The 25,302-nt window shown below is 38.4% G+C and overlaps 1 protein-coding gene across 4 annotated transcripts in view; it reads right to left on the bottom strand.

The window, feature by feature from the left end:
• The window catches only part of LOC150106466 (G protein-coupled receptor kinase 2-like), a 550,841-nt gene that overhangs the window by 172,427 nt on the left and 353,112 nt on the right, over window positions 1-25,302 (bottom strand). For all 4 annotated transcript variants that reach the window (XM_090392458.1, XM_090392461.1, XM_090392459.1 and 1 more), the window contains one exon: window positions 17,536-17,625. In XM_090392458.1, the coding sequence (XP_090248584.1) occupies window positions 17,536-17,625 (90 nt within the window). The remainder of the gene's footprint in view (window positions 1-17,535; window positions 17,626-25,302) is intronic.

The raw sequence follows: 25,302 nt of genomic DNA, 5'->3' as shown, positions 1-25,302 counted from the left end.
ATGGCAATCTAAATGCAGTTATAAAGGTACATAAGTCAAAATAAATATATAAAAAGTAAGCAACAAACAATTAGAATTAAACAAAGACACTTATAATTTCAACAAACAAAACACTTATAAGTTAATATCAAGTTGTCTGATCCAGTCTATAACAGGCGGTGTCACCTCCAGGAAGTCATTTCTTTGGCCTGTGTATGCACGAAGACTGCACTCAGTAGAAATGTGGTGGATTGATTGATTGATTGATTCGGGTGCCCACAATCACATTCCGGTGAGGGAATTTTTTCCCACTTGTAGAGAGAGCTTGCACATCTTCCATGTCCAGTGCTAATCCTGTGCAACAATGTCCAAGTCTTCCGGCTCAGTTCAATACCCGGGATGTTGAGATGATGCCTATCAAACCAAGTTTGGAGTTGAGCATTGGTATTTATGCTACACATTCGCTTCCATTGTTCTTTGGTGTTGTAGTTGGTCGTTCTCAGGTGTTTGGCTTCACAGAGAGGGGCTTTCTTTGATTTCAGTCTATTGAGCTGTAGCTCTAGTATATCACTGTGTATAGGCAATTCAGTGTTTCTGAGTATTTTATCATATTCACGTAGTAGAGCATCATGTCTTCGTAGGTTTGGTGGTATTATGTTATTCAGCATTGGGAGCCAGTAAATAGGAGTTGATTTTATGGTTCCAGTGATAAGTCGCATTGTGGTGTTAAGCTGGCGGTCAGTTAGTTTGGTATGGCAGCTGTTGAGCCAAACAGGAGCACAGTACTCTGCCACCGAAAAAATCAATCCGAGTGCGGATGGTCTTAATGTGGTTGCTGCTGCACCCCAAGAAGTGCCACATAATTTCTAGATGATGTTGTTTCTAGTTCTAATTTTTCCAGCAGTGTTTTCAGCATGTTTCTTATATGATAAGGTGCGATCAAGTGTAACTCCTAGGTATTTAGGATATTTGTTATGGTGTAGAACTGAGTTTCGAAATCGGATGTTCAGCTCGTCATGTGCCAGTTTATTGATGAGATGGAATGTTGACACTTCAGTTTTACTTTGGCTTGGTTGCAGTCTCCATTTTTTAAAGTAGTTATGCATAGCAGCAAGGTCATTTGTGAGAGTTTCCTCCATCCGTCTTAGTTCTCTGTTTCTGGTGGCTAATGCTATGTCATCCGCATAGCAGAATTTTCTAGATGCTGTATCTGGCAGGTCAGCTATGTATAGGTTAAATAATAGGGGCCAGTACTGAGCCTTGTGGTAGGCCGTTGTTGAGTTTCTTTTGATTACTGATATTTTCTCCAAGGATAACATGGAAATATCTATTGCTGAGCATATTATTAATAAGCTGCATTGTTCTTCGGCACAGTAGTACTTTCATTAGTTTATACAGCATGCCCTCTCTCCAGACGGTGTCGTATGCAGCAGTTAAATCAAGGAAAACTACAGAAGTTTTAAGATTTTGTTGAAAGCCTGCTTCAATGTATGATGTCAGCTTCACAACCTGGTCAGAACAGTTGCGATTGGGCCTAAATCCTGCCTGTTCTATCGGAACGTGTTCGAGGATGGTGTTGCTTATGCGGTTGTACAGTAGTCTTTCCAGTAATTTATATGTGCAGCTTAGTAGTGCAATTGGACGATAGTTTTGTGGGTTGTCAGTTGATTTTCCGGGTTTGGGAAGGGCTATGATCTTAGCTCTCTTAAATTTCTTTGGCAACACGCCGGTGTTCATTATTTTCGAGAAGAAACGGGTGAGCCATTTTTTGGTATTTTTGCCAGCATGAATAAGAAATTCCGGGTGAACTCCATCAAACCCCGGGGCCTTTCCCATATTTGTATCAGCTAGTGCGTTGTTGATTTCCTCATCACCGAAGGGTCTTGCATATTCTGATTCGTCTTGTAGTTTTGCCTTCGGGTCTCTGGCTTCTCTTTTAACTTTAATGGTATGGTTTTTATCACATTGGCATCTCGAGATTCTAGTAATGTGGTTAGCAACTTGGTTTGGTGTGACATCTGTCTTTTTGGTAGTCATTGTTGTAGCGTCTCCTAGCTTCCGTAATACACTCCAAGCCTTCCTGCTAGAGTGCCCGAGGTTCAGTCCCTCAACTGTTTCAATCCAGCATTGTTGTCTTGCTGCATCCAAGTCATGGAGGAGATCTGCAATTTCCAGATCACTGCTCTCCATAAATTTCTCATAGAGCTGTTTGCTCCGTTCATTCCCTCCAGGGATATACTCCTTTCTGTAGTCCCCTAGGGATATGTTTTTTAGTAGAGATGACAGCTCCTACAAATCGATTGCAGTTATTGGGTACAGGAGGTATGAAACAAACACTTGTCAAGGTCAATGGCATATTTTTCCCCAATCGGCTCTTCGAAGGTTCCATCTCAGGTGGGAAATTGATCAGACAAGAGATATTTTTATGCCCACTTCAAGGACTATGTCAGTTCATTCAACTGTTGTCAGTTGAATGAACTGACAACATATTTCTCATATTATTATTATTATTATTTGTGATACCTCCAAGGAGTCCAAAGACTCATCGCGGGAGGACACCCATTGTACAACTCTCCGTCTCCACCAAACCTCTACTACCAATCATCTACATCAGTCCATCTACTGCCCACCACCACCACCACAGCTAGTATTTTTTGTCTGTAAATTGTGTGTTCTGAAGGGCCGATTTGTCTGTATGCGGGATGAAAAACCCTGCCACCTCTTTCAAACACCCTTGACCATTTCCCATGAACTGATAACGCCCTTCCTTTGCAAATTCTTATGCTATGGCAGTGTTTCAAGATGCCCTAAGACAACACTGATGTTGTCACTAGATCCAGCACTCTCAATCCCCCCCCCCACCCCCAAGTCTCCTTAATAATTTAGCATTTCAGATAATTATCTCTTAGTGGCTGCATAAATTCTATTTCTTCCTTCCAATTTATATGCCATAGCTGTATTGTAATTTTTGTGCTAAGTTGCCCATGCACATTCCTCTACATCTTTCTTTACCCCCCCCCCCCCCCACCCTGGAATACATATTTTGTTCTGTTGGCCTCTAACTTATATACCAGATATAAGTGTGCTTCCTTCTGCAACCCTAACTTCCTGCTGATTTCCTAGTCTCTTTGTCTGCACTTTTCCTACTACCTACTATCATGAGCGATACCCTTATCCATCCTGTTCTCTTAAGCATCCATGAAAACACTACACCTTGGCATTTTATTCCAATATTTATGTCATCCTCTATCAAGAAGGTCTGCTATGCTAACTTTATGCCAATTTGAACTGACAATGACAAAAATTCCTTCCACTCATTCCAGATGGTTCTAGAATTTTTTCTAGAACCATTCTTAAATTTTTATCTGAAGATTTGATCCTATTTTCTTCATAAAAAACAAATACCTGAAAATTTCCCTTTTCTTATTACACACACACAAACACACACACACCGATTTGTATGTGTGTGTGTAAACATTCTGTATTTACATTACAGCTAAGATAAGGCAAACAGACTATCTCTGATAAGTAGCACATCGAAGTTGAAAAAGAGAGAGCTCAGTTTTAATGGCCTCAAGAATGAAACATTCATAAAACTTTAGCTTTTTTTTAATGATTTTTAGCTATTTTCTTATGGAAAGGATTAAAATTCATGTTTGTGAAATGTACTTCATGGGTCATTTTCAACATACTGTTAAGGCAATGAACATATTGATTATATAGAGAAACCTATGGAGAATTTGTGACTAAATTTAACACACATGAACCACAGTAGTAGGTTTTTTTATTACGTAAATATTTCATCCTAGGTATCATAGGACATCATCAGTACAGTAGAACAATACTAGGAATGACACAAAGGATAGGGCACGTACGTACAATGGAATCCAAATTGCGTACAGTGGCGCATTGCGGCCTGAACTTAAATTAAATTGAATTCAATTAAATTAATTAAATTACAATTAAGTTATTTTTACACAATTTTGTATGACAATTTCCCATACTTTATGGATGGCAAGAACATCATTGCAGTTTAGATTTGGTCTGTGAAGTAGGGCTTCAGCACTTTCTTTATATAAGCATTCATATTTATATGAAGATTGGTGTAGGAGGTTTGTCTTTTCCCAGTGGATCTTGTGGTTTGGGTTTTCAACTCCGTGTTGAGCGAGGCATGATTTTTGTGGTTTGATGAGGTGGATATGGTCTTGATGTTCCGAAATGCGCTTAAAAACTGATCTGGTCTGTCTATAATAAGAGAGTTTACAGGAGCATGGAACCTCATATACACCAGGTGGTAGCATAGGTGAAAGTTTGTCTTTAGGCAAAGGTAACAAGTTGTGGATCTGGTTGATGGGTTTGTAGGTGGCAGCAAGATTGTATTTCTTCATAATTTTCAAGAGCCATTCGGAGATGCCTTTGATATAAGGTAAGGTATGGGAATCCTATGGGCTTGTTCTTGTCTATGTTGATGTGTGGAGAAGTTGCTGATGATTTTTTGAGTTGTTTTGAGATTGTATCATTTAGAGTGGCTGTGTTTTTGATAATTTCCAATTCTTGTTTTAGAGAATCCTCGGAGGAGCAAAATCAGTGTGCTCTGGTTACCAATGATTTAATGATGCCAAATTTTTGAGAGGGATGATGAGCAGAAGTATGGTGAATGTAGCGACCTGAAAATGTCGGCTTGTGATAGACAGAGGTGGAGATGGAACCATCTTCTTTTCTTTGGATGTGTAAATCCAGAAAGGGGATGTCCTGTGGAGATTCTTTTTCTAATGTAAATTTGATGCATGGATGAAGAAGGTTGATTTTATCTAAAAACTGAAGTAGCTCTTGTTCGGAATGACTCCAGACTGCGAAGATATCATCGACATATCGAAGTCAGAGTTTTGGTTTGGGTTTAAACGCAAGAATTTTTTCTTCAAGATGTTCTATAAACAGGTCTGCCAAGATGGGTGACATGGGGGACCCCACTGCTGTTCCCTCCTCTTGCTTGTAGATTTTTCCTTTCCATGTGAAGTAACCAGAAGTGATAACAAATTTGAAAAGTTCAACAATATCCAACAGAAATTTTTGATTTAACAGATCTACAGTTATGGGGGATACTGGTGAAGAGAGAGACGATGTCGAAGCTAATTAGCATGTCAGTTTTCAGCAGTTGAAAGTCTTTTATTTTGGTGTGAAATTCTGTGGAATTTTTTATTGAAGAGGTTGAATAGCCTATGTGGGGACGGAAAAGGTTGGATAAGAATTTTGATAACTTGTAAGTCGGGCTGCTAATTGAATCAACAACAGGTCTGAGTGGGACGTTGTTCTTGTGAAGCTTGGGTAAACCATATATTCTCGGAGGTCTAGCATGGCATGTCTTGAGTTTTTTTGAAGTTTCTTCATCTACAACTTTGTTTCATCGAGTAACTTGTTCAGTTTCTTCAGCTGTCTTTTTGTGGGATCATAGTCAAGTTTTGCATAAGTATTTCGGTCTCGGAGTAATAGATTCATTTTTTGGTCATACGAAACAGCATCAAGAACCACTATAGTATTTCCTTTGTCGGCTCCGGTGATGATTATGTTTTTATCATGTTTTAAGGAAGTAAGAGCCTTCAATTTTGAAGGTGGAATGTTTAAGACTGAAGGTTTGACATCAAAAATTATTTTTGCTATTTCAAAATGAGGTTTGTTGGCTTCAATACTGGGAAGGTGGCTGATGTTTCTTTCAATGTTGTATATGAAATCTAGATATGGGAGACGTTTAGGGGGGAATGACAAATTTATCAAATTCTATCGCATTATTGACATCAAGTTTATTTATTTCCTCAAATACCTCCTGCTCACTCACAATTAAGCCACTCTCTACAATGTCCTCTACACTTAAGTTTCTCATGATTCCACCCTGATCAGGAAGAACCACCCTTATAAATTAATCACTGAATATCTCAATCAAACTTTCTTTTGCTCCCTTATCACTAAATTTCGCTTCTACATCTTTGTACTCTTTCATTCCCTCAGTTTCTCTAGCTTTCATTTCATTTCCATTTTTTGTGACTTTTTCCATTACTTTTTCTTCTACATCCTTGAACATTTAATTCATTTTCTAGAACATTTTATTCGTTTTAATAGAACATTTAATTCATCTTCTATTAGTGGGTGATTAGATAAGTTAACACCCATTTTTCAGTCGGTAATTTATTGATATTTTTCTTAGATTGATTTAACAGGTAAAGGTATTTTTTCTGTAGGTTAATATTGCTTTTATCGAAAGCTTTGATCCCCCGAGTTTTTTGAGACACTAATAATCACTTGTAGCAACTCTTGATTTAGAGTGTTTGACAAATCTGCTTCTAGTTCTATAATTTTTAAATTATTTGTTGCCAGTTTATGTTTGGAATCTCATAGCTGATTCAGCAGTAGTGAATGGCTTGCTTTTTGATAGATTTTATGGGCACTTGGTGATTTAATCACTTCCTTTAGCTTGGCGAATGTTGGAATAAGTTTATTGCGTCTGCACTTTTTTTAATTTAAATTCAGGCCGCAATGCGCCACTGCACGCAATTTGGATTCCATTATACGTATGTGCCCCATCCTTTGTGTCATTCCTAGTATTATTATTAAAAACAACACGTAAGTCCACAGTAATAACTTTAATTAATAAATAAGGTAGATATTTCGTACTAAAACTAATAGTACATCTTCAGTGTTACAAGCAGATAGGAATAGAATACAAGTAACGAACATTCAGTGGATCACCTATTAAAATACAATGGTGTTGCAAGCTAGGAAATGAAAGAAATTAATAAATAATTAATATTTAAGATAATTAGTTTTTTAATGATTACATAAAATAAAAGTTTCCCAGATCTTCGAGAGAGAGAAGCAATCATTTCGATTTAAATTCGGTCGGTGTAATAAAGCTTCATAACTTTCTTTAAAGAGGCATTCATATTTGAACCTGCATCTATGAAGGAGAATAGCTTTATCCCACTGGATATTATGGGTAGTGGTAATACTGTGTTGTGCTAGACCAGACTTCTGAGGTTTGTTGTAATCGATATAATATTGATGTTCTTTAATTCTTTTTTCCAAAGAACGGCCAGTTTGTCCAAAATAAGAAACATCGCATTCACGAGGAATTTGGCAAATGCCAGCCAAAGACAGAGATGACAGTTTATCTTTTGTAGAAGGCAATAAGGAAAAAATTTTGTCGATAGGAATATAAGTGGGAATCAATTGGTACTTTTCTAAAATTCTACCTATAGGTTCTGAGATTCCTGGAATGTAGGGGATTGGAACCACATTTAAATCAAAATGATTGCCTCTCTCTCTCGAAGATCTGGGAGACTTTTATTTTATGTAATCATAAAAAAATAAAAAATAAATAAAAAATCAGCTAACGCCTTTTTTATTCCCGTATACGGGGAGTAGGCGAGGCCATTTAGCCCTATCTAACTTTTGGAGACTGAGTGGGCAGTTCAATCTCCACTGGTACCAATCAGAGATAGATGGCCCAAGGCTATCATTAATTAAGCAGTACACAGTGAAGAGAGACGGCTCAAATGTGCCGCCATCTCGTGGTCCCTAACCCTAACACAATATATTTAATGTCTGAAATAATGTGGGTTCTGCAGTCGATTTTCTTGAGTTTACAGGACGAAAAACCCGAGTTTCCGGGAGGAAAAACCCGCTTGCCCGTGTCAGTGATCGACTAACTCGGGAACAAGTCGAAAAAAGGCTTAGAAAAATTTCCTCTAGTCACTGACTAGACTTAAAACCAAATCTTTCTTCGTGTGGCCAAGCACCATGGTATGCAAACGCCACATCCACTGAGCTACACAGGCTCTAAAAAAACTAATTATCTTAAATGTTAATTATTTATTAATTTCTTTCATTTCCTAGCTTGCAACAACATTGTATTTTAATAGGTGATCCACTGAATGTTCATTACTTGTATTCTATTCCTATCCGTTTGTAACTGAAGATGTAGAGAGTTTATTTTTCACTTGGTTAGACTATAATAAGTTTAGTTTAATCCTTTATCCAAGTGTGAACAAACAAAGTTTGCGCCTGAAAGTATCTTCAGGACTGGGGTAAGGTAGCGCAACACCAGGCAACTCGTTGCAAAGGAGATACTGAGATAGGAGTGATGAGAACTTTCTCCACCTTTGCAACGAGTTGCCTGGTGTTGCGCTACCTTACCCCAATCCTGAAGATACTTTCAGGCGCAAACTTTGTTTGCTCACACTTGGATAAAGGATTAAACTAAACTTATTATAGTCTAACCAAGTGAAAAATAAACTCTCAACATCTTTTTCTGAATAAAGAGTAATTTAATAATAAGGTTGCACACCCTTTGGCAATTCCTATAGGTTAGGATGACCTCTGATTGCTTCTGCCTTTGTATCTCCACTACTGGGCCGGGCTCCCACTGACGAGACCTCAGTAAAGGTCGAAACCGGTATGGGTAGTGGCCCTTGCCTTAATGCATAGCATTACACATATCTGCAAGGAGATGCTTTGCATTATGGGAGATACTGAGATAGGAGTGATGAGAGCTTTCTCCACCTTTGCAACGAGTTGCCTGGTGTTGCACTAACTTACCCCAGTCCTGAAGATACTTTCAGGTGCAAACTTTGTTTGCTCACACTTGGATAAAGGATTAAACTAAACTTATTATACTGAAGATGTACTATTAGTTTTAGTACAAAATATCTACCTTATTTATTAATTAAAGTTATTACTGTGGACTTACGTGTTGTTTGTAATAATTATACTATGCCATAGGTCCCTCTAAAAATAAGAATTCCTAGTATTGTTCTACTGTACTGATGATGTCCTAAGATACCTAGGACAAAATATTTACGTAATAAAAAAAACCTACTACTGTGGTTCACGTGTGCTAAATTTAGTCAATGAACATATGGTGAAAAGCATTCATCATCATTGTCATCAAATTCCTGATATGTACCCCTACAAAATATTTACAAGATGATATAATATGATAATACAGACACCACCAATTTTCCAGCATCCTTGGTTTCAGACCTTGCCAGATTAACTATTTTGATCAATATTAATTCACCAGTACATCTCAACATCTTTGACCTACTTACGCAAATTAAAGCTCTCATATGTCTCTAAACAAGGATGACGAGAAACAAAAACATCAAATGTAAAATAAATATGAATTAAGTTATTAAATGAAATGCATTAGTATAAATGATACAGTAAGTGGGTATGGATGTGTGCTTATGCTTGACACCACCACTGTGAATCGGCCCTTGCTTAGAAGCTCCAGCTGGAGTTAAATATACCCATACTATCTTGGTTTTTTTTTTGAGAGAGAGCAGAAATGGAAACAATATAGTCTGTTACATACACCCTTGATTCACTGATATATGTTTTGCAGATGTTTCAGGATTAAATTTTGCAAGTTGTGGAAAGGTGCTCCAATCGGGTTGGTTAATTCTCCAGCTTAGCAACTTAAAGAGAACATAGTTCCTGTGAGGATATACTGGAAAGCATATTTACCTTTCATTATTATTATTAACATCTGACTTCCATGGAGTCTGAGACTCATCATGGGAAGTACACACTACTGCACACAATGCTCATCCAACCATGCTTTAAATTGATTCAATGTGTCTACATTCACAACACACTTAGGCAATGCATCCCACTTACTAACCATTCTCCATGCTCCCCATTCTATGAAAAATCCCTTCCACGATGACCTTCCATGATGACCCTGACTAGCTTATGTCTCAATCATATCCCAACACCACCACCCTCTTCCTCCTATTCATGAGGCTCTGCAACTTACATTCTCTCAATCTGTCCTCATACTCCACATTCCATGACTACTGACCACCTTTGTGACTCTTCTCTGGATTTCCAACATATATTCATCACCATTAAAACCCAGTGACCAAATGTGTGCACAATAATCCATATAAGGCCTGATCAAGGTCTTATATATTTTGCATGAAGAATTGCAAAAGGAAAAGCTTTGCACAAGATGGGTGCCATGCTTGCTCACAGCAGATCAAAAATGCACTCCCATGAAATTCTCTTACCAGTGCTTGGAGCATTTCAACAAGAATAAAACTGATTTTGTGCGTCGATTTATTACTATGGATGAGACTTGGATTCACCATTACACATCAGAATCCAAACAACAGTCAAAACAGTGGACAGAAGCCGGTTGTTCAGCACTAAAGAAGACAAAGTCGGTTCCATCAGCAGGAAAGGTCATGGCATCGGTGTTTTGGAATGCTAAAGGCATTTTGCTTAATAATTATCTCGAAAAGGGTAAAAGAGTAACTGGGGAATATTATTCCAATCTTTTAACCAGACTAGATGAAAAAATTCATGAGAAAAGAGACCTGGTATGCAGAAGGAAAAAAAATCATCTCTTATCAGGACAATGCACCTGCCCATAAAGGTGTTTTGGCAATGGGAAAATTAACTATGAATTGTTGGAACATCCATACTATTCCCAAGATTTGGCTTCCTCTGACTTCTATCTCTTCCCAAAACTAAAACTCTTCCTCGTTGGTCAGCATTTTTCTTCAAATCAAGAGGTGATCCCAGCTGTAGAGGGGTATTTTGCAGATCTTACTGAGAACCACCATAGGGATGGGATAATGGCGCTGGAGCATTGCTGGAATAAATGTATTAGTCTTAAGGGAGATTATGTTGAAAACTAAAAATGATTTTGAAATTACAAATTTGTTTTTTTCATTGTTAGGCCGAGAACTTTTCAGACCACCCTCATACAATGGCATCGTAACCTCTCTATTTCTTCATGTCAGGGTCCTCTGCATTACTGCCATTATCTGATGTGATGTCTTTGCAACTTGTGCAATTTGGCCCCTGAATTTCAGGTTCCTGTCCGCCATCACTCGTAGATCTCTCATCTCAACATCCCTTAAAGTTTCCCCACCAAGTGTATACTTCTATAACATCTATTCAAGTCCTCTTGTAAGGCAATAATATCAGCTTGACTCTGCTTTGCTCTCCCCAGTTTTGCATCAACTGCAGACAGCTGCATATCACTAGTTAAATCCATTCCAGTATCATTAAAATACAAATTGAACAATAATGGCCCCAAAACTGATCCCTATGGCCTTCTCTATAAAAGGGCCCAGATGCAAGACATCTTTTGGGGCCCTAAAATATTTTTCAAAGGTAAAAATTAAAGAATTCGAAATAAACGTATTGTAAAACCTCTTACCTGCAAATGATTTTGGCACAGGAAAACAAAAAAAAAACACATTTGAAATATAACAGGTTAACATAACGTTTACTGAACACAAAACGCTAATATAACAGAGATATTATTATTACCGGGGGCCCTAAAATCCCGTCGATGAAATCGGCAGGATTTTAGGGCCCCGGGAAAAAAATAAGAAAAATAAAATAAAATAAAAAATACGTTTCCACAAATGTGTACCGACTGTGCCCACTCGATCGTGGGGCCCGGGTGCATTGCACCCATCGCACCCCCGAGATGGCCAGCCCTGCCTATGGCACACCACTAGTGCCATTTCTCTTTGGGAATAGCGCGTCCCCCATGTACAACTTTCTGATATTTTATCTGACAGTCAGTCACTGATCCAACTCAGAAGTCTGTTATCCAATCCCATCTGTTTCTATTTATTTAAGAGCTTGTCGTGTGGCATTCTATCATTCAAAATCTAAGTACACCACTGTATATGCATCTTCCCCTGTCCAAGGTATTTGTCACTTTGTTATAGTACATAAGTTAGGGAAACATGATCTCCCCTTAACCGATGCTGATAACTACAGAAAATACTGCTGCAATCAACCCATTTCTGCAATCTCTCCAGTACCTTTACAACTCCAGATAAACAGACCAGCCTATAATTTGAAACTACAGCCTTATCACCACCATTATGTAGTGGAACGATTTTAACCTCCTTTCACTCCCTTGGAACCTGTTCTTTTGCAAGACTTTTATTAAACAAGCATGGCAACGCTGCTGCCAATTCCCTAGAACATTACCTTAAGATGCATGGCGATATGTCATCAAATTCTATCACATTATTGACATCAAGTTTATTTATTTCCTCAAATACCTCCTGCTCACTCACAATTAAGTCACCCTCTACTATGTCCTCTACACTTAAGTTTCTCATGATTCCACCCTGATCAGGAAGAAACACCCTTATAAATTAATCACTGAATACCTCAACAATGTCTTTTCCTCAATCAAACTTTCTTTTGCTCTCTTATCACTAAATTTCATTTCTAAATCTTTGCACTCTTTCATTCCCCCAGTTTCTCTAGCTTTCGTTTCATTTCCGTTTTCTGTAATTTTTTCCATTACTTTTGCTTCTGCATCCTTGCATTCTTTCCCCACAATTTCCACCGTTTGTTTCATCCACATATATTTTCTTTAACTTCCTGCATAAAAGAGTGGAAGGATAGCAGATTGCAATATCTATAGCAGAAATTGAATGGGCACAAGAATAAACATATGAGAGAAGGTATTGCTTCTATTATGCAGAAGAGAAGTTACTGAGCATCAAGCATATGCTCAGTAATCTAGCCTCTCCCATTGGTGTTTGACTACTCCACAAAGTACTGAGTCCATTAAAATCATAATTCAGGAAGAGACAGCTACAATAAAAGAATATGAAGGTTAGCCTGAGTTAAGTCAGAATCCATATAATGCCATATACTTGCACCAGTAGCAAATAAGATCACAAGATGTGGATGTGGTTATAAATTAGATACCAACACTGCTGCCATTTGATGAGAATGATCATGAGGTATTAGTCAGGAAGCTGATCAAACAGGTAAGGATTATTACTATTATTATTATATTTAAAAAATAAAATAAAAAATCCGCTAAAGCCTTTTTATTTCCGTATAGGGAGTAGGCGAGGCCTTTTAGCCCTATCTAACTTTTGGAGACTGAGTGGGCAGTTCAATCTCCACTGGTACCCAATCAGAGATAGCTGGCCCAAGGCTATCACTAATTCAGTGGCATGCAGTGAAGAGAATGGGGCTCAACAAGTGCTGCCATCTCGTGGTCCCTAAACCTAACACAATATATTTAATGTCTGAAAAATAGTGGGTTCTACGGTCGATTTTCTTGAGTTTATGAGATGAAAAACCCAAGTTTCTAGGAGAAAAAACCCGCTTGCCCATGCCAGAGATTGATTGACTCGGGAACCGGTCGAAAAAAAGGCTTAGAAAAATTTCCTCTAGTCACCGACTAGACTCGAAATCAAGTCTTGCTTCGTGACTGTCAGGAAAGAATGTAAGGGAAGTATAAGGTGGGTAATTAGAAGAACTCTGTAGTCAGCCAGCATCAGTATAGACTGATGAGCTGTAGGAGAAAAGAGGTTGACTGAGTATGGAAAGTGACTTGGAAGCATCTGAAATTAACTCTTGGTATATAGGAAGGAAACAGATGAACAGCAAAATCAGGCAATCAGTGTGGGAAAAGATGATGTTATGAAGAAGGATGCCATATAATACAGTTGATAGCGATCAAATGCACGAAGAATATAAAATGAAAGCTAGAAAGGTAAAGAAAGGAAAAGTGCAATGAGAGAGGTCACTGGCCTGCCAAGCCAAAGATAGTCAAGGCAATTATTATACTGTATGGAAAACAAATGGAACAATAATTATAGAAAGATGACACTGATGGATAGTTATGGTAGAAGAATGACCATGGCAAAGGATGTAGTTGAATTATTTAAGGAGCAATTTATCAGTATATATCATGCTATGAATAATGAAAGCATAAATGAGTTTAAGATTCAATTTGATAGATAAGTTGTCAGTTGGGTGGAGCTCCAATGACGAATCTAACAACTCCATGGTAGTTGCTATAATAATAATATACTCACAAATGATTTGGTTTAAATGTTAAAAGTAAAGGGGCATTCTTGTTTTAGTAATCTGATTGCCTTTTGTAATAAAGTGATAAGAGTGGTTGATGAGAAAAAGGTATATTCTGCCTTTTCTTTTTTTCTTTTACAAAGGTATTTGACAGGATGCCACAGTTTCAGTTATATCATGTCCTTGTCTACTATCCACCAAACTCTGCAGCTTGCAAACTCTCTGTGTCGATCATAACCAACACTGCACAATCCTCGTATCATTTCTGTTATCTACTGCTGAACCTCTCCAAGGTTGCTTCATCCTCTTCAAATTTCAGTGACTATGATTTGAGCACACCAATCCATATCTGGTCTTATCAGGACTTTATACAATGGAATTACCAATCATATCTCTGGTAATCAACATCCTTCTCAGAACTACAACAATCCTCTGGGTTACCTCCACCACGTTTGTAATATACTCCTTAAACTTCAAACTTTTATCAACCATCACCCCCAAGATCTCTTGCCTCCTCCACTTCCTAAAGTATAGTTCTACCAATAGAACACACAACACCTCTACATTAATGGGTAGGTCAGTTTTTTCTTTAGAAGAAACTGATCTACTGATTTATTCGCCTACCTGTCCAGCTGATTCAAATCTTCCTGAAGAGCCATACCATCAGCATTATTACCAATAACCCTTCCAGGCTTCAAATCACTACAAATAAATGAACATCTTCCTGCAATCCAATGACAATTCATTTACATAAAGATTAAACAATATTGGTCCCAGTAAGCCCTGTTGAATCCTACATATGAACTTCTTTTTCTGTAAATACCATTCTCTGATAGACCACTCTCTGATATATATCAGACATCCAATTTCCAATCCAATTCACTAACCATACATTGTAACTTAAATACCTGTAACTTAAAATCTGCATGAGGAGTCATCACCTGAGTACCCAGGCCTTTGTCTCTTATTGTGGTACAACATACACAACATGGTGCAGAATTGCCACATTTAACTAGAAGGAAAAGAGTAAGACCGTGAGGAAGAGTTCTTCGCAACTGTAAAGGCATGAAGAAAAACATGCCACGAAGAGCTAAGGAACTAGACATGTTGGAGATGCAAAAGGATACTAACGAGGAGGTACAGTCAACTGCAAATGAAAGAAAGTCAGAGTTTAACATTTTAGCATTTAACAATCCACTAACTCAGGTTTCTGTTTCTTATTCAAGCATGTACGCTAGTCCTACTGAGCAACTACTTCCATATGTACAGAGTTCAGTGATGTTAGAAGAATCACAGCCTACCAAAGGTACAATAAATGAAATACAGAAACCTCAGTTAATTGTACAGGCAACATAAACAGATACGAGTGTAGTGTATTTGTATTGCCTGAAAGTTTGCACCAATGTGCTATGTTAATTTCAGTTATAAATAAGCTACCATTCTTCAAACTACTGGATGTTTGACCCTCAACCTCATCTCATGGAATCAGGGGTAGCAGTGACAGTAAAGTATCAATTCCTAGTTCTCTTCTTTCCTGAGTTATCCACATTCATATTCTTGAAACATAATACAAGAGTATGATTCTTGCAAAGAGAAGGAAGAAGGATCACCACTCAATCACCAACCAGAATGGCCTGTCATTTGTTCCTGGTCCCACACTGCTTGAACTGCAATGACTGGAGAAAGAGAAATGGAGTAGTCAGAAAGGAACAGAGTTGAGGATAATGAATAGAGAGATTAGAATGCTTGAGATTAGTTTAGTTAATGATACAAGAACAGGACTAGGTGGGAGAAAGAGAGAGAGAAGCAAGTGAATGTGAATGCAAAGGAGAGAATGAAAGTGATAAGAAATCAAGAGAAAAAGACAAAAGAGAAAGAGATGGAATGAGATGATGTTGTAAAAGTGCATGAGTAAGTGGAAAGAGAGAGAGAGAGAGAGAGAGAGAGAGATGAGTAAAAGAAATGAAAATGGGAGAGCAAAACAAGAAACAGTATGGGAAAGGAGAGAGTGAAGAATGCCAGTGTGCGCAGAAATTAAGCTATGAGAGGTTGCAAAATTTTAAAAAATATAAATCTAAATTTTAAAATTTAGATTGCAAAATCTAAAAACGTAATTAAATTTTGCAAAATCACTTAACAGGTTGCCACATGATAAACTGATATTCAAGCTGCAATGCATGGGTTTGGATATTAAGTTGCTGGAGTGGATTGGCAATTGGCTTTCCAATGGAGGAGCAATATCGGGGAAAAGGAAAGTTGCAAGTGGGTACCACAGGACTCCATGCTAGGAGCATTACTTTTCAACCTTTATATCAATGATATTGTCACCGGAATTCAAGGAGATATTCATGTGTGAATGACATAAAGCTCGGGAAGGTTATAAAACACAGTGCTGACATGGTAGCTGTTCAGTAGGAAAAATGGGAAAGTGAATGGAGATATTAGTCTTATGTTGATATGTGTACGATCTTGAATTTTGGGATCTGCAAATGGAACAATGCATATTCTATATGTGGAATTATAGTGAAGGAAGTGGAGGGAGCATGAGGTCTTGGAGTTATGATGGATTGAAATTTAAGGAGCATGTTGCAAAGGTAGTAGAGACAACTCAGACATTTCAAACATTTCATTCCTTACAACTGTATGCCATTCCTCTGCTTAACTTGTATTACTATAGTAAAATCTCCCATAATGATCCCATAATGAGCCATTCCTCTGCTTAACTTGTATTGCTATAGTAAAATCTTCCATAATGATCCCTTGCTTAAAAGTTGCCAAACTAATTCACCTAAACATTTTCTGCCAGTCACTCTCTGTGTTTGCTGATCTATAGCAACATCCTACTAAATATCTCACCTCCACCTCCTCACACACCATACACTCTCAAATACATCCAAAATACTGGAATTCTTTGAAGAGCAGCTATTGCATTTTTTTCCTTTTTAGATATATTGAACTAATAATAGTCAAAATGTTCATATTAAAGTGCATTGTTACCATTTATAAAATTCAAAACTGAATGCAGCTACTATTGCCACAATAATAAACAAAATGTCTTGATTCTGATTAGTGAGATTAAGTGATAACAAACATACAAGGGTAACCAGCTGTACGACTTCTCAGCATTTATATATTTTTGTATGATCTTTCATTCTAATCAGTCTAAGTCATACATACCAGTATGGCAAGTGACAACAGAAAATGTTTTAACATTACACAAAACTATGATGATGATGATGTCTATATTAAGGAATTAATGTTAATGAGTCTGATTCCACGGAGGTCTGGGGATGATAATAATAATAATGTTCTCACAGCTCAACCTGTGAAAAGCATATAAATGAAGTCCAAAATTAGTTGATAGAATGTTATGCACTCATGTAAATAAACTCACATCTCCACTATTATGTACCTCATTTACAATCAAGGATCTATCCTACAATGTGAAATCAAATATTGGAAGCATTATGGTAAATAAAAATGGCCATTTAGAGGAGATTGTTTGTGTATGTGAGTGCACATACACAAACACACATTAAGTAGCTCAAGAAATCTGTTACTAAAAGGTAGTAGAAAAACAAATAATAAGTAAAATAAAACACTACTCCTGTCTTAATAAGCCTACTGACTCCTATTCTAGAACGTATATAAGAAATAACAAGGAACTTGAAGAAATAAAGCAATTCTTACACATATATCCTACAGTTCCTACTCTCCCTCGAACCATTTCCCCATCAGGTATTTCTACTGCAAGACCAAGATCAGATATTCTTACATGACCTAGAAAAAAAAGAAATAATCAACTAATGGAACCAATTTGTAAAGCAAATACTACCTCATAAATGTTATTATTATTATTATTATTATTATTATTATTATTATTACACCTCCATGGAGTCAGCAGACTTATCATGGGAGGTTTATTCAATGGATAACATATTTATCATATAGAATCTTAAAATCCTTAACACTCCTTGAATTAATAACTCATTCTGGTAATGCATTCTATTCACTGACAATTCTCCGTGTAAAAAAACTGCTCCCCACCATACTTTTACACAACTTCCAGGAATGACCTCTGGTTCTTTCCCTCTCACCATCTACTCGTTTTATAATCCTCTCTGGATTAATCTGATAAAATCCTCTCACTAACTTAAATGTCTCTATCATATCACCTCTCTTCTTCCTATCCACCAAACTCTGCAATCCACATTTCTTCAACCTCTCTCCATAGCCAGCATTCCAAATTCCTCATATTGTCTTAGTCACTTGTCTCTGGACAATCTTCAATGTCTACACATCGCATTGAAAACCAGGTGACCAGATCTGAGCACAATAGTCATATTGTGGTCTGACCAGTGCCTTATACAGTGGCACAACCTTATCCTTACATGTTAGAGTACTTCTTATCATAACAACACTACGATGTGCAGCCTTTGCACCACTAGCAATATGCCCTCTAAACGTCAGTCAACCAATGTTAGATAACAGAGAAAGGATCACGGCTAGGGCATCCCCCCATAAGCGACGCGTAGTTCTGTCGCCCAAGGACTGTGAGAAGTGGGCTAGGGTTACTGAACCAAGGATGGGTTCAGCTAAAGAAGCGAGTCCAACAGAAAGAGAGTGTGCATAAAGTAAGAATTGGGTCGCTGAATGTGGGTACGATGAATGGGAAGAGTAGGGAGATAGTGGACATGATGAGAAGAAGGAAGCTAAAGATCTTGTGCGTGCAGGAGACAAAGTGGAAAGGCAATAAAGCAAAGGAGCTGGCGGAGGGATATAAACTGTTTTATAGCAGTGTGGATGAGAAGGGAAGAAACGGAGTTGGAATTATCATCGATAACGAGCTAAAGAGTGGAGTCTGCGAGGTGTGCCGGAAGAATGATCGGATTATGAGCGTTAAGCTTGAGATGGGAGGAAGTGTGGCTACTATAGTGTGTGGCTACGCCTCGCAAGTAGGTTGTGATGATGAGGAGAAAGAGACATTCTGGAGAGAACTTGACCAAGTAGTAATGGGAATCCCTAATGGTGAGAGAGTGATTGTCGGAGCAGATCTGAACGGGCATGTAGGAAGGCGACAAAGTGGTGAAGAAAGGGTACATGGAGGTTGGAGTAGTGGTGAAAGAAATGAAGAAGGTAAAAAAATCATAGAATATGTTGTGGCCTTTGATCTGGCTATAGCTAACACGTGGTTCAAGAAGAGAGTTGGGCATCTTATAACCTATAAGAGCAGGGATAGAATGAGTCAGATTGACTATATTATGTGCCGTAGGAAACATCTGAAGGAGGTGAAAAACTGTAAAGTGATTAATGGAGAAAGTGTAGCAGCACAGCACAGGTTGGTTGTGGTAGACTGTGATATAAAAGGGGAAAAGAAGAATAGACGGAAGTGGTGGGTACAGATGAGAATAAAGTGGTGGAAATTGGAAGAGGAAGGACCAAGGAATAAGTTTAAAGAAGAGGTATTGAAAGAAATGAAGTTACCAGAAGATGTGGAAGAATGGTGGGACGTTAATAGTCAGAATATTAGAAAAATTGGAGAAGAGGTGCTTGGTATAACATCAGGAAAGGGACCACCTGAGGATAAGGAGGCATGGTGGTGGAATGAGGAGGTGCAGTTGGAGATTAAGGAAAAGAAAGAGGCAAAGAAAAAAGGGGACATGATTGGAACTAGAGCCGACAAGAAAGCATATAGATTAGCAAAGAAAAATGCAAAGAGAGCTGTGGCAAGGGCGAAAGCGAGGGCAGTTGATGAGGTTTATGAAGAACTGGAGAGAAACGGTGGCGAAGCTCAGTTGTTGAGAATAGCGAAAGCCAGAGATAAGGCCTCGAAAGACATAACATCAGTCAAGCAGATAAAGGATGCCTCAGGAGTAGTATTACAAGATGAGGACAAAATCAGAGGAAGATGGAAAGAATATTTTCGAAAACTACTAAATGAGGAGAATCCAAGAGAGAGGTGTGAGGATGGAGAGGTAAATGAGAGACCGGTGCAAGACATAAGTAGAGAGGAAGTGGTTTGGGTACTGAGAAAAATGAAGAATGGAAAGGCTGTGGGAGCAGACCAGATACCTGGGGAAGTATGGAAAAGTTTGGGCAGTGAGGGCATGGATATGTTATGGGATCTGATGTGTAAAATAGCCCAACAGGAAAAGATACCAGAGGAATGGAGGAAAAGTATTCTCGTCCCAATCTACAAAGGAAGAGGAGATGTTCAAGACTGTGGCAACTATAGAGGAATCAAGCTAATGTCACACATATTAAAAATATGGGAAAGAGTAATTGAAGCAAGGTTACGGCAGGAAACGAAAATTGGTGAGGAGCAGTTTGGATTTATGCCAGGAAGAGGGACAACGGATGCAATATTTGTGCTAAGGCGATTGATGGAGAAATATAGAGAGATGCAAGTGGAGCTGCACATGGTGTTTATAGATCTGGAAAAGGCATACGACAGAGTGGCCAGGCAGGAGGTATGGAGGTGTATGAGGAAGAAGGGGGTGTCGGAGAAGTACGTGAGGTTGGTGAAGGAGATGTATGAGGGAACAGAAACTCAGGTCAGGTCTAGTGTCGGCATGACAGAAAGGTTCCCTATTGTCGTAGGGCTACACCAACGGTCAGCTCTGAGCCCCTACCTCTTTGACCTGGTCATGGATGTACTAGTGGAGGATGTTAAGAAGGAGGCACCATGGAGCATGCTGTTTGCCGATGACATTGTTCTATGCGAATCATCCCGAGAGAAGCTTGAAAATACCCTGGAAGAGTGGAGAAAGGCATTGGAGGAGAGCAGCATGAAAATTAACTGGGTGAAGACTGAATATATGTCAATGGGGAGTGACGAGGATATCGTCATACGACTCCAGGGTGAAAGGCTAATTTCAGGGAAGAAATTCAAGTACCTTGGGTCGGTTGTCAAGAGGAATGGTGACCTGGATGAGGAAATACAGCACTGAATAACATGCGGTTGGATGAATTGGAGGAAGATGAGCGGGGTCCTGTGCGACAAGAGAGTGAGTTGTAAGAGGAAAGGAAAGCTCTATAAGATGGTGGTGAGGCCAGCAATGCTCCATGGTGCGGAGACGTGGCCTATAACCAAGGCACAGGAGAGGAAGATGGAGGTAGCGGAGATGCGGATGTTGAGATGGATGAGTGGTGTGACAAAGAAGGACAGGATAAGGAATGACTACATCAGAGGGACGGTTAAGGTGGGACCAAGTGGCAAGAAGATACAAGAAAGTAGGCTGAGGTGGTTTGGACATGTTGAGAGGAAGGGTGAGGAGTATGTTGGTAAACGAGTGGAGTATATGGAGTTGGAGGGAAGGAGGAAAAGAGGCAGGCCCAAGCTCAGGTGGAGGGATAAGATGACAGAGGATCTTAGGGAGAAAGGATGGAGTCCGAAGGATGCCCTGGACCGGAGAACTTGGAAGAGGAAGGTTAAAGATTGGTGCGCCGACCCCGTTTAACATGGGATAAGGCAGAGTAGAAGAAGAAGAAGAAGAAGTGCTACTTATAATTCTTCCTACTTTGAATCATTAGCAAATAACTGAAGGTCTCCAGTCAGTCCACGTGATATATCATTTACAAACAAGATAAACAGCAGGAGCCCAAGAACAGAGCCCTTGGGCATGCCACTGGTTATCCTCCTTTTTTGAGACACTGCTCCATCATACACAACCTGCTGGTATCATTCAGAGAGCCAATCTTTGATCCATCTAACTAATATACTATCTATTCTAACCAATTATTATCTATATTAACCAATTTCTCAAACACCTTCACCACAACTGCAGTTATACAGACTGGCCTGTAGTTGGAGACTTCTGTCTTACAACCATGCTTGTGGAGTGGAACTATTTTGCCTTCTTTCCACTCCTTAGGAACCCTACCCACTACAAAACTTTCATTAAATAATCAGGTCAGGGGCATAGCCAACTGTGGTGCACATTCCTTAAGAATACGTGGTGATATGTCATCCATTCCCACGGCCTTATTCACATCTAACCCAACCAACATCTGATACACCTCTGTTTCTTTCACTTCCATTTCTCCTAATACTTTCCTCTCTTCTATATATTCCACTGCATCATTTACACCAGTATGATATACACTGATAAAATGCTCGTTCAATAATTCCACTATATTCTTTGCAGTTAGTCTGCTGCCATGGCTATCCACCAGTGTTAATCTGCTATAATTATTCTTCCTCGCCATGAAACAGAAAAATTCCCTTGAATTAACCTTGACCTGAGCAGCCAATCTCCTCTCATACTGCACTTTTCTTTCTTTACCATACTCGTCACCTTTCTGACCTGCACTTCATACTCTTCATGGGTCTGATCACCACCAACTGCCTTGTACCTCCTCCATAACATTTTCTTTTCCAGCACAGCTTGCTTAATTTCACTGTTCATCCAGTTTACTCCTACTCTATTTGCTTGCTTAATCCTTACTAAGCAGTCATACATTGCTTTTTTCAGATACTGCCTTGCGAGGGTTCCATGCCTGTCCACATCTTTTCCACTCAGCCCATCTACCCAACGTACTGATGCTAACTGACTACAGAGTTTCCTATAATCACCTGCTTTATACTTCCACATGTATCCATTTTTGGCAGTAACCATTTCTTGTTTCATAACTTCCCAAACAAGAACCTCATGATCACTCTCACCAACCGGCAGCAGTGTCAACACTTCATTAACAACTACATCTTGTGAAGTTATCATCAAATCCAAAACATTAAAGCCTCTAGTTGCTTCAATCACATGCCGCTTAAGACTTATCTCTCAGAAATTCCACAAACTTGCTCTCCTTGTTCCCATACACTATCTCCCCTTCCAGTTTATATTCCTGTAATTAAAGTCTCTCTCTCTTCAGGATCACCTTCTTTTTATATCTCGAACTAATTTGCCTAAACATTTCACAGTTAGTATTCTCTGCATTCCCTTGGCTTGTAACAGCATCCTATCAGATATATTAACCTGTTTATTTCAACTTCACACCACACATTCAAAATCTGTGCGACTTCCACACTTTGTGGACACAATTCCTCTGCAATCATTAACAGCACTCCCCCCCCTCCTCTTTTTACATTTCTATCCTTGCAGAAAATTATATATCCTTCTAGTTCTATTCCTGACATCACATCCTCCTCGGACAACCAAGTTTCGCTTAATCCAATTATTTTTGGGCATACCATCTCAATCAATGCATTTTATTTAGCATTAATATTTAGAATTTCATATTAAAAACAAAGAAATCTCTTAATGTGGTCAGTAGTATTAAAGATACAGTTCAAACACAGACACAGTATAAATATACACTAGTTTATTTTGTATGAAGTACGAGGGTAATCTGAAAAGTTCTCGGCCTAACAATGAAAAATTGAATATACAATTTCAAAGTTACTTTTATTTTTCAACATAATCTCCCTTAAGACTAATACATTTATTCCAGCAATGCTCCAGCACCATTATCCCATCCCTGTAGTGGTTCTTAGTAAGATCTGCAAAATACCCCTCTACAGCTGGGATCACCTCTTGATTTGAAGAAAAATGCTGACCAATGAGGAAGAGTTTTAGTTTTGGGAAGAGAGAGAAGTCAGAGGAAGCTAAATCTGGGGAACAGGGTGGATGTTCCAACAATTCACAGTACAGATCCATTAATTTTCCCCATTGCCAAAACACCTTTGTGGGCAGGTGCATTGTCCTGAAGAAAGATGATTTTTTTCTTCTGCAAACCGGGTCTTTTCTCACGAATTTTTTCGTCTAGTCTGGTTAAAAGATCGTAATAATATTCCCCAGTTATTGGTTTACCCTTTTCAAGATAAGTAATAAACAAAATGCCTTTAGCATCCCAAACCGATGCCATGACCTTTCCTGCTGATGGAACCAACTTTCTTCTTTGGTGTTGAACAACCGACTTCTGTCCACTGCTTTGACTGCTGTCTGGATTCTGGTGTGTAATGGTGAATCCAAGTCTCAACCAGTGTAATAAATTGATGCACAAAATCAGTTTTATTCTTGTTAAAACGCTTCAAGCACTGTTCAGAGATTTTCATGCAAGTGCATTTTTGATCTGCTGTGAGCAAGCGTGGCACCCATCTTGCACAAAGCTTTTTCATTTGCAATTCTTTATGCAAAATATATCCTGCACATTCTTTTGAAATGCCTATCGTCCCAACAATTTCACGCACTTTGACTTGCTGGTCATCCAATACCATATTATGCACTTGATCAATGATTTCTGATGATTTTTACACTTTTTGGATGACCTTAACGTGAATCATCTTCAAGGCTGGTATGGCCACATTTAAACTCAGCAGCCATTTCTTAATTGTCAAAAATGAAGGAGAAGAGTGCTCATAAACTTTTATGAACTTCAAATGAATTTCTTTTCCAATTAAATCTTCTTTTACAAAGAATTTTATAACCATGCGATACTCAATTTTATCCATATCAAGGCACAACACTTATGCTTATAAACAACACTTATAAAACAAACTACTTGACAGAATGACTTGCAATTTCACATGGATGCTTATGACAGATTGAACTTAGGAAAAAAAAAAAAAATTGCAGATAGTCTGGCCATCCATGGTCGAGGCCGAGAACTTTTCAGACCACCCTCTTAAGTGTATCCTCAATGTTAGAAGAACAAGCAGTCAAACAAAATGCATGTTTGAATGTTTGTTACAGTAGCACTGATCTTCTATAAATTCAATATACAGTATTCTTCCCAGTACTTTTCATTTCATGTCAGTAAATAAGCATATTATTGTACTTCTATTTATCCATTATCAAATTTTTCTATTTTCTGTATAATTTAAATTATAAAACTACAAGATAATGCTTTACAACAATAGAGTACTGTGCATCCAACCTGGAAATCAGTAAGTGATTAAAATTATTAATGAAACAGGAAATGAATACCAAATTAACATTTATATTTATGATAGCTTTAAAATTCATTAAACATATCAGATTTTCTTAATTATGAAGGTGTCACAGAAACATATTATGTTTCGAAAAGTGATATATGCTGCAATTTTATCTTTGTCAGATAAAACTTGTCTAGAGGCTATTTCACAACAAAATTATTAGCAATTGGTTTTCAAAGTGTTCCATGCAAAAAGTTTGCTGGGGGGGGGGGGGGCGACATAGCAAGTAACATGATGAAAGTTTATTTTTCACTTGGTTAGAATATAATAAATTTAGTTTAATCCTTTATCCAAGTGTGAGCAAACAAAGTTTGCGTCTGAAAGTATCTTCAGGACAGGTAAGGACAACACCAGGGCACTCCTTGCAAAGATGGAGCAAGCTACCAACACACCTATCATAGTATCTCCCATAATGCAAAACACATCTCCTTGCGGATATGTCTAATGTTCTGCATTAAGGGAAGGGCCACAACCCAGACTAGTTTCGACCTTTATTGAGGTCTCTTCAGTGGGAGCCAGGCCCA

The sequence above is a fragment of the Typopeltis vanoorti genome, chromosome 5, assembly GCF_054136105.1.
Source record: "Typopeltis vanoorti isolate ZY-2024b chromosome 5, IOZ_Tvanoo_1.0, whole genome shotgun sequence".
NCBI lineage: Eukaryota > Metazoa > Arthropoda > Arachnida > Uropygi > Thelyphonidae > Typopeltis > Typopeltis vanoorti.
This window is presented reverse-complemented; position numbering and strand designations above follow the sequence as displayed.